The sequence below is a fragment of the Cebus imitator genome, unplaced genomic scaffold (assembly GCF_001604975.1).
Source record: "Cebus imitator isolate Cc_AM_T3 unplaced genomic scaffold, Cebus_imitator-1.0 Scaffold386, whole genome shotgun sequence".
NCBI lineage: Eukaryota > Metazoa > Chordata > Mammalia > Primates > Cebidae > Cebus > Cebus imitator.
In genome coordinates this window covers 948,923-959,421 of record NW_016107701.1, presented here as the reverse complement: position 1 = coordinate 959,421, position 10,499 = coordinate 948,923, and the positions used below count along the sequence as shown (strand labels likewise).

Here is a 10,499-nt window from a genome sequence, read left to right as displayed (position 1 = left end):
GCCTCCTGGGTTCAAGTGATTCTCCTGCCTTAGCCTCCTGAGTAGCTTTGATTACAGGCTCACACCACCATGTCCAGCTGAATTTTTGTAATTTTAGTAGAGACGGGGTTTCGCCTTGTTGGCCAGGCTGGACTTGAACTCCTGTCCTCAAGTGATCTACTTGCCTCAGTCTCCCCAAGTGCTAGGATTAGAGTCATGAGCCTGCCTGTGTTTTTGAGGTCTCATTGAAAACATCCTTGCCTAGAGAATGTCATGAAGCAATTCCCCTCTGTTTTCTTCTAGTAATTTTATAGTTTTGGATCTTACATTTAATTCTTCAATTCATTTTGAGTTGATTTTTGCATAAGGTGAGAGATAAGGGTCTACTTTCTTCCTTCTGTGTGTGAATATCCAGTTTTCCTAGTACCATTTATTGAAGAGATTGTTTTCCCGAGTGTATATTCTTGCCACCTCTGTCAAAAATCAGTTACTTATAAATGTGTAGATTTATTTCTGAGTTCTCTATTCTCTTTCACTTGTCTGTGTGTCTGTTTTTATGCCAGTACCATGCTGCTTTGGTTATTACAGTTTTCTAGGAGATTTTTGCTCTAAAACAAAAACCTAAGTAGAGTGACTCTTTTGGCTTTGTTCTTTTTACTCAAGCTTATTTTGGCTAGTTGGAGTCTTTTGTGGTTCCATATGAATGTTAGGATTTTTTTTCTATTTTTGTGTTCAATGTCATTGGTATTTTGATAGAGCTTGCATTGAATCTTGTAGATCACTTTGGGTAGAATGGACGTTGTAACAATATTCTTCCAATTTTTTTTTTTTTTTTGAGATGGGGTTTTGTTCTTGTTGCCCAGGCTAGAGTGCAATGGCACAATCTCAGCTCACTGCATCCCAAGACTGACTAATTTATCAAGGAACAAGGTTTAATTGATTCACAGTTCCACATAGCTGGGAGGGCTCACAATCATGACAGAAAGCAAAGGAGGAGCAAAGTCACATCTTACATGGTGGCAGGCAAAAAGAGCATGTGCAAAGGAACTCCCCTTTATAAAACCATCAGATCTCATGAGAGTTATTCACTGTCATGAGAATAACACTGGAAAGACCCACCATGATTCAGTTACCTCCCTCTGGGTCTCTCCCACTGCATGTGGGACTTATGATTCAAGATGAGATTTGGGTGGGGACACAGTCAAACTATATCACCTTCTCAATTTCTTTTTCCATTGGTTTGTTTTTGGCATTAGAAATGCTACTAATTTTTAGGTGTTATTTTTGTATGCTGTAACTTTACTGAATTCATTTATTAGTTCTAATAGTTTTTTGGTGGAGTCTTTGGGATTTTCTATATAAATGATTATGTCATCTCTAAACAGGAACAGTTTGACTTCCTCTTTTCCTGTTTGGATGCCCTTTCTTTTGCCTCATTCCTCCGGATAGGACTTTGAGTACTATGTTGCAAACAAGTGGTGAAGGTGGGCATCCTTGTCTTATTCTAGTCTCTTAAGGAAAAGCTTTTAATTTTTCTCCATTCAGTCTGATGTTAGCTGTGGGTTTGTCATATATGGCCTTTATTATGTTGAAGTATGTTCCTTTTATGACTAATTTATTGAGAGTTTTTATCATGAAGGGATGTTGAATTTTATCAAATGTCTTTTCTGTGTCTGTTGAGATGATCATAATGGTTTTTGTCTTTCATTCTGTTCATGGGACGTATCGTGTATTAATTTGCGTATGGTCAAGCATCCTTACATCCTGGGATATGTCCTACTTGATCATGGTGAATCATCTTTTAGTGTGTTGTTGGATTTAGTTTGTTAGTATTTTGCTGTGGTTTTGTGCCTCTATGTTCATTAGGGATATTGGCTTGTAGTTTTATTTTGTTGTATCCTGGTCTGGTTTTGGTATCAGGGTAATGCTGGACTCAAAATAAGTTTACAAGCATTCCCTCCTCTTTGGTTTTTTGGAATAGTTTGAAAAGAATTTATATTTGTTCTTTAAATGTTGGATAGAATTCAGCAGTGAAGCCATCAGGTCCCGGGCATTTTCTTTGTTAGGAGAGTCTTCATCATTGCTTCTGTCTTACTACTTGTGATTGTTCTGTTCAGGTTTTCTATTTTTTCTGACTCAATCTTGGTAGGTTGTATATATGTTTCCATGAATTTGTCAATTTCTTCAGATTTTAAAATTTTGTTGTCATATATTTGTCAGATTAATATTCTAAAAATACAACTTTCACCATTTGCTTTTTCCCTTCATTCACAGCAAGCTAAAGAATGAAGTTAAAACTCCTATATTTGCATTTAGGACTATCTGTCATCTTATTCTAAATTAGCCTTTCTTTTTAATCAACGAAGAACTTATTTTTATCAAGTCAATTTGTTCACTTTAGCAAGTATCTCTTACCTACTGAATGTCAAATACTGTGTTTCTAGCGATAAAAACGTGAATTAAATATTCTGTCCTCTGGAAATTTATAGCCCAGTGGAGATAAAAAGATATATGTATAACTAGTTATAGGTAGAAGTTTATGAAACAGGGTGCTGGCTTAGTCTTAAGACTAGAAGGTGTATTTAGAAAAGGGCTTTTTAAAAAAAAACACAAAGGCATAAAGCTACAAGGAACCAAAGAAAATGGAAGAGAAGGTGAAAACAGATTGAGAAATGTAACAAAATTTTGGAAACTGAAACACAGATGGTTTGGTGGTAACTGTCTTAGCACCACAGAGAAGGCTGAGTGCCTAAAGGGGCAGGCCAGTTAATATACCAGATAGGCTTAGGAATTGGAGACACTAGGAATTTCACAAAGGTGGGATGGAGAAGGAGCTAAAAATGGAAAGCTTAGTTGAAAGTCAGCTGCACTGTGAAAAGTGGCTGCCCAGCTAAAAACAGGAAAAATAAGAAAAAGGTTACATACTGAATGAGACTCCTCAAGACTTCAGGTGGAAGAAACAAATACTTAAGTGCTCAGGATTTGTTTGCACTCTTGCATTTTTTTCTTCAAAAGAAATCTATGCATCATTTCTATAGTAAGTTGCTATATTTTGTTTGTTTGTTTGTTTTTGAGACGGAGTCTCACTCTGTCACCAGGCTGGAGTGTAATGGGGTGATCTCGGCTCACTGCAACCTCCGCCTCCTGGGTTCAAGCAATTCTCCTGCCTCAGCCTCCCTAGTAGCTGGGACTACAAGCATGTGCTACCATGCCTGGGTAATTTTTGTATTTTTTCAGTAGAGACAGGGTTTCACCATGCTGGCCAAGTTGGTCTTGAACTTCTGACCTCGTGATCCGCCCACCTGGGCCTCCTAAAGTGCTGGGATTACAGGCGTGAGCCACTGCGTCCGACATAAGTTTGTTTTTATATAAAGATTTTATCCAAGTCTTCAAATGAAAATGAGGATCCAAGAAAAGTGTATCTTACTTGTCCTGTAGCTTAGCACACAAACGACTTGGCACACTCACATGTACCCACGGGTATACATACCTCAGAGTGGGGATCTGGCATTCAATATTATTCGTAATGTGTCCTTAACTTAGTGGATCTGTATGGCTTTCCTTCTATTTCTTCCCACACACTGTGTGCTCCGATTCTATGGGTCTACCCACAGTATATCAAATCCTGTGCATTTTTTAGTCATTTCTCCATATCATTGTTCAAATTAGCATTTTTTAAAAATAGGAAATACCTTTTATTCTCTCCTCTGTTCATCCTTCAGGGCTCACTTCAAGTGCTGCTTGTGCCCAAATTCATTACCCTCCCTTATTCAAGCTCTTCTACTGACTTGTTCGTATTTCTGTTTTAACACTCACATTTCATGTGATTTATTTGACAAACTTTTGAGCCAGCACATATAAGACCTTGTGTGAGGAGCTAGAATATAATCTATGAAGGGTGAGAACTGAGGTTGCTCATCTTAGATGTCTGGTAACTGTGTAGATGGACATTAAATATTCAGATGTTTTTCCCTACCTCTGTTCTTATTTTTCTAGTTAATCTTGTACTACCTCACAATACTTATGCAAAATCACAGATCTTATCAGGTCACAGAACCTTTCATTTAAAAATTTAAGATAGCATTGATGTTCTGCAATCACACAGTAAGTAGGAAAGGGGAAAAGTAATATTAATGTCTTTCTTAATGTAGACTTACTTTTGTACACTCTTTTGCTGCCTTACCCACCCCTTGCTCATTCTCACCCCTTCCTGATCCTCATGATGAGGCCATCCACCATTTTCAGCCTATGCCTTCTACCTTCTCATTTTTATTTGTTTGCTTATAACTGAGATGTCCTTATCTCTTCAACTGTTAAAATTCTACTCATACTTTATGATTATGGGGGATATGGCTGAGGTGGCTGTGGTGAAAGGAAAGACTTTCTGTTCTGAAACTTACCTGACTCTCTTAATCTCTGTGATTAGTAATTGCCTTCTCTTCCTGTTCATAGATCGGTATCTAGGTTTATTCATCTGCGACACATACATCACCACCTTAGTTTGCCTTAAATGTTGTGTCTATTGAATTGAAGACTTGTTACTTTAAAGCATGTGTTTGCAATATATTAATTCTTTAACAATTTAAGCATGCTGTACACTGAATGAGTAAGGGGTAAATTTTGGTGCCAGTGTTTCCCCTACCTCCTAGTAATTCTTATTACTAAAACTTGGGGAAGAGGGGGTGTCAGTAATTCAGAAAGTCCCCTAAACACATTTATAATTCAGAAAGACCATTAAACATATTTATAATTTCAAATGTTTAAAACCTGACCTTTTTCTTCTAAATGTTAGTTCTTAGGGTTACTCCTGTGTAAAAATTAATTGTTTTTGGTTTGTTTGTTTTTGGAGATGGAGTTTTGCTCTTGTCTTCCAGGCTGGAATGCGATGGCATGATCTTGGCTCACTGCAACCTCTGCCTCCCAGGTTTCAAGTGATTCACCTGCCTCAGCTTCCCAAGTAGCTGGGATTACAGGTGCTTACCACCACCCCCGACTAATTTTTGTATTTTTAGTAGAGATGAGGTTTCACCATGTTGGCCAGGCTGGTCTCGAACTCCTGACCTCAGGTAATCCTCCCACTTTGGCCTCCCAGAGTGCTGGGATTACAACATGAGCTGCTGCACCTAGCCTTAAAATTAGTTTAAGTCACAGTAACAATGCTAATTTCATTTCAGGAAGAGCTGTCCTGAAAAATCTTTGTGCAGCATCACATCTGGTGTGCAAGAAGTCCTGGGCCAAATTAAAGTATTAATCTGCCTGGGAGCTGGCTATTTGTTACAGTTTCATCTATTCTTTTCTTATTACTATCCTTTTTATAATTTCGTAAAATATATTTTAAAATTGTTTTGGTGGGAACACGAATAAGAAGCATATTAGAAGCTTAATGCAAATACTATATATAGGGGGGTTATGGCTATTTTCTATTTGTGCCTAAAAAAGAAGTTGTTTATCTTATGGTTTCTTAGGTGTTTGACCTAAAAAACCAACCTGTTAGTCTTCTTTTTATCTTATTTGCAGACGAAAATTATTCCTAAATTAGTGTACTCTTTGACATGTAAAGGTACTCAGCAATCCAATGGCAGTATGAAAAATTTAATGATGTAGTTATAGTGCAGAGGGCCTTCTGTTGTCTAGAGCTTGTTAAATGAGAACTTGTAAGCAGCTTTTTGTGTTTGTTTGTTTATATATTTATGAGACAGAGTCTCACTCTGTTACCTAGGCTGGATTACAGTGGTGTGATCTCAGCTCATTGCAGCCTAGGCCTCCCGGGTTCAAGTGATTTTCCTGCCTTAGCCTCCCAGGTAGCTGAGATTACAAGTGTTCACCACCATGCCCAGCTAATTTTTGTATTTTTAGTAGAGACAGGGTTTCACCATGTTGGCCAGGCTGATCTCAAACTCCTAACCTCAAGTGATCCACCCACCTCAGCCTCCCAAAGTGTTGGAATTGCAGACGTGAGCCACCGCGCCCAGCTTGTTTTTTTATTTATAAAAGCAATGGATTATATACAAATCAGAAAATACTAAAATAAACTATTTTATATTCTTTTTCATGCACATATATTCAGCTGTGTATTCTAGGAATATAACATTTACTGATAAATTATTTTTAAAATAATCATACTGTATATACAGTATCAATAGCTTTTAATCAGTTGAGATTTTGAGTGTTTTGGGTGTTTTATATGTGCTGAACATGGTCTTAAGCACCATGGGGTATTGAAGAAAACTTAAAATCCCTATTCTCAAGATATCTATACTCTCGCTGTGTAAGATAAGGCAAATGTGTAAGAAGAGATATGAAGTTCAGTGCAATGACTAAACTATATGATATGTACTAAACGCTCAGAAGGAATTAAAGTAAAGGCTTTCAAGGATCATTGAGGATAGGGAGGTGAGAGGAACTGAGTGCCCAGCATATCTACAGGTTCACTAAGTGATAGTTGTTGCGCTGGTCCTCATCATCATTCCAAGTTCTTAGCCTAAATGCCTAGGAATATTGATTACATTTGTAGAAATAGGAAAGTTTAAAGGGAAAACTGTTACTGCAGGAAGGACTTTGAGATGTCTAAGTATTGTCTGGCTGAAGATCTGTTTCTGTAAATAGTTAAAGATATAAAGCTAATGTTCTGGTAAACAGTCAAAACAGCTTTGAGAATCATCTGCTTACAAGCAGTAGATGAATTCTCCAAAAGGAGGTTTGGGCAATAATTGGTTTTATTCACACTATCCTTTATGCCATCTAAAGTTGATGCTAAATACCATTACCAAATATATAGAATTCTATTTGCCAGTTAGTGTGAAGGATGAAAGTTTGTGTTTACTGTGCCAAGAGTGAAAATCTCTTTGAAATTCTGAGATTTCTTCTTGAATTGCTTTATGGCTTAATAGTTGGGAAATATTAAATAACAAGTGTGTGTGTGTGTGTGTGTGTGTGTGTGTGTGTGTGTGTGTGTAGGAGAGAATGATTTGTTTTCTCTTTTAGGAAAATTATCATGTGTGGTTTAAATTTCTGAATTTTAAGCTGTTCTAGTGATGCTAGATCTCATTATCTGTGTAGCTTTCACTTATAAATTAAGTTTCATTTATATGAACAGCATTGGGACTATAACCTTTCTCATGACCCTATGAGATAATATTTTGCTTTGCATTTCCTAGAATAAATGTCACTAAAACATATACATCTGCTTTCCCCTTAGGTAAAAATCTCTACACCAATGAATATGTAGCAATTAAACTGGTGAGTAGAATCTGTTTGTTGTAATTAATGTTTTGGTGCTCTCATTGCTTATATATTTTTATAGGAAATAATTTTAAGCATTCATTCACAAAAATACTAATGGTTTGGGGGTTTTTTTTGCATATGATCTCACAGTAATTTTTCTTCAATTATAGTGTTACAGTGATGAATCACTCTATACTAGATAACACTATATAGTTAAATGATGCTAACTATGATGTTAGCGATGATGACTCAAAAATTGGTTGATTAAAAAAAGCTGGGAGAACTAGTAATTCTGTGAACCATATCTTTAACGTAGGTATCATAATTAAAAAGATAAAATCATTCAAAAAAAATTTTTTCCCTCTAACTTGACTGATTTTTTTGTACTTAGAAGAAAATCATGTCTGATTATCTAATCATGGCCTTACAAATCTGTCAAGCACAAAAAACATACCATATGGTCACATTAGAAGCAAAGAAGTTAAATGATATGTTGATACTAACTTTATGAATAATTAAACTAGTCATTGAAAATGATATCCTATTAAAAAGAGAAGTAATAATTTTTTTATTTTTGGGGACTAATAATTTTAGAAGACAGAACTCTTTATCTTATATTTAAGGTTGTTAACAAAACTATTTTTTCATGTGAAATGTTTCATATGAGTAGTTTCACTGAAACTCTGTTCTCCTAGTAAGTGTCCCAGGATTTACAGTAACTTTGGGTTTTATTAATTGGAAGCCAGAGGAGTTAATGGTTGGAGGAAATTGAAGGAAATATGTGCTATACTTTTCTTTTTTTTTTTTTTTTTTTTTTTTTTTTTTTTTGGAAGACAGGGTCTCACACTGTTGCCCAGGCTGGAGTGCAGTGGTGTGATCTTGGCTCACTGCAATCTCTGGCTCCTGGGCTCAACTGATTCTCCCATCTCAGCCTGCCTCCTAAGTAGCTGGGACTACAGGTGTGCACCACTACACCAGCTAATTTTTGTGTTTTTTGTAGCGATGGGGTTTCCTCAGGTTGCCCAGCTGGTCTCGGACTCCTCAGCTCAGGTGATCCACCCAGCACAGCCTCCCAAAAAGTGCTGGGATTACAGGTGTGAGCCACCACCTGGCAGTGTTATTCTTTTCTAATGAATTGCACTTACCACATCCACACTTGTTCTGTGATTGGTCGTTCTCATCCAGCTTGCTTGTGGAGGAGTTAGGGTTGTCTTGTGAGGAACTGACAGTTACCAGATTTGTTTCCCTACAAAGGGGTGGACAGACAGGGAGCAGGGCTTAGAGCAGGAGATAACTTCTAGGAAACCAAGTATTTTCTTTTTGTTTTTTGACTTGGGACTCTTGTTGAATAGATGGGAGCAGGAAGAGAGGTAATACATATAACAATGCAGGTCAAATATCCTTTTAGATTGAATATTAAAGGATTAACTGCCAGGCGCAGTTGCTTATGCCTATAATCGAAGCACTTTAGGAAGCCAAGGTGGGCAGATCACTTGAGCCCAGAAGTTCAAGACCAGCCTGGGCAACTAGGCAAAACCTTGTCTCTACAAAAAATGCAAAAAATTAGTCAAGTATGCTGGCACACACCTGTAGTCCCAGCTACTTTGGAGGCTGACATGGGAGAATCACCTGAGCCCAGGAAGTCGAGACTGTAGTAAGCTGAGATTGCTTGCACCTCTGTGCTCAGCCTGGGTGACAGAGTGAGACCCTGTCTCAAAAAAATAGGATTAACCATATTTTTTTATTTATAAGAATTTGGTTATTCTATAAAAGTGTTCTCTAGTAGATCTGCTTTAATTTTTACTTTTTCTGTTTTATTATTCTGATAAGTTAGAATAATCTTTGATTATTTGTGACTACTAAGAGAATGAAGCAGCTCGTAAAAAACTTTAAAAATTTGCCGCATTACTACATATTTGTTAGGCTTTCTGTTAGGGACAGTTCCTTCTATCTTGATTTCTTCTGCTAGGTTATACCAATTGACCTGTATAGATAACCTTACATAACATATCATTGACATGATTGATCATTTCATTTCCCTTTTCTTTTTAAAAACTTTTATTCTGCTTTATATAGACACTATTTAAAGCTAAAAATGGAACTCTTAAAATCTAGGAAGTGTGACTCAGTACCACATCCTCCTTTCAAATAAGTCCGAAAGGTATTTTAGAGGTTGACAATTTTGTCTACAGGCTTTCTCTCTTGCTGTTGGGCTTCTGTTCTCCAAAGGGACATAAGAAGGCAGTAATTGAGCTCTTTTCATTGTAATGGCAAATTTGCCTTAAGCACCACAGTCCCACAAGGTAGCTGTTGCTGTTTGTTTAGGATTTTAGGCAGGCATGTGTTTTCCAGAATTATTGCAGCAAATGTTCTGGCAAATGTCCAGCCCTCTATGGAAATGTAATTCACATCTGGTACAGAAACACAAGGAAGCTTTGCTGTTGCTGTTTCAATTCTACTTTGTTTGAACCTTCATTGTGAACTCTTATTTCTTAGATTTCTAAGAGCCTTAAAAAAATAGTACACAAAGTAAACAAAATAGTGTAATCAGCCCTTCTTTTATCCATCACCCACATTTCTAGGGTTCTTTTTAACAGAGGTTTTCTAACAATTGGGTTTTTTTAAAAAAATCTCTCTATGCCACTAATATTGCTGCCTTCTGCAATCTGTAGACTGAGCTTTGCAGTATTTTCTACTTATAGTGTGCTTCCAGAAAAGCACCTTGAAGTCTAATTGGCTGAGCAGACTATGGCCATGTGGTAAGGAGTTGGCTCAAGTGTGTCATTCAATAATAAGACTCTCATGTCTGAATATATGTGACATATATGCCTTTCAACCCTTGAACTCTATAGAGTTTTGCATTTTTAATTTACTAGCTTAGCTACCCAAGATCAGATTGAATATTTTCTATTAGGGTTTCCAGCATGAAGATTGAGAGTATAATATTTGAGGAAGCATCTGTGGTTTTTAAAATTCATTGCCTCTGTGCTTTGTCAGAATCCAAAGTGATTTCTCCAGAAAGAATAGTCCCTTTTCTGGTGTTTTCATCAACTTCTAGTTCCATGTTGATTTGTCATCACTGTTTCTGTTTGGTCCCTTGTGAATTCTTACTGATTTTGCTAATGGAAAAATTATATACCTGGCTACTTTGATGGTGATTCAGTGGAAGATCTGCAACCAAATGGAGACACAAGAGTGATATGATACCTCTCTATCTGAAGAGATAAGTAAGAAAGGGACTCTACAGTATAATTAGTCTTTTGCTCTGTTTTTTTTCTTTTCTTTTTTTTTTTTTT

General features: G+C 36.8%; 1 protein-coding gene across 6 annotated transcripts in view; it reads left to right on the top strand.

The window, feature by feature from the left end:
* CSNK1G1 (casein kinase 1 gamma 1) overlaps window positions 1-10,499 on the top strand; it is a 183,131-nt gene that overhangs the window by 80,545 nt on the left and 92,087 nt on the right. For all 6 annotated transcript variants that reach the window (XM_017508059.2, XM_017508065.2, XM_017508063.2 and 3 more), the window contains one exon: window positions 7,178-7,218. In XM_017508059.2, coding sequence (XP_017363548.1) covers window positions 7,178-7,218 — 41 coding nt within the window. The remainder of the gene's footprint in view (window positions 1-7,177; window positions 7,219-10,499) is intronic.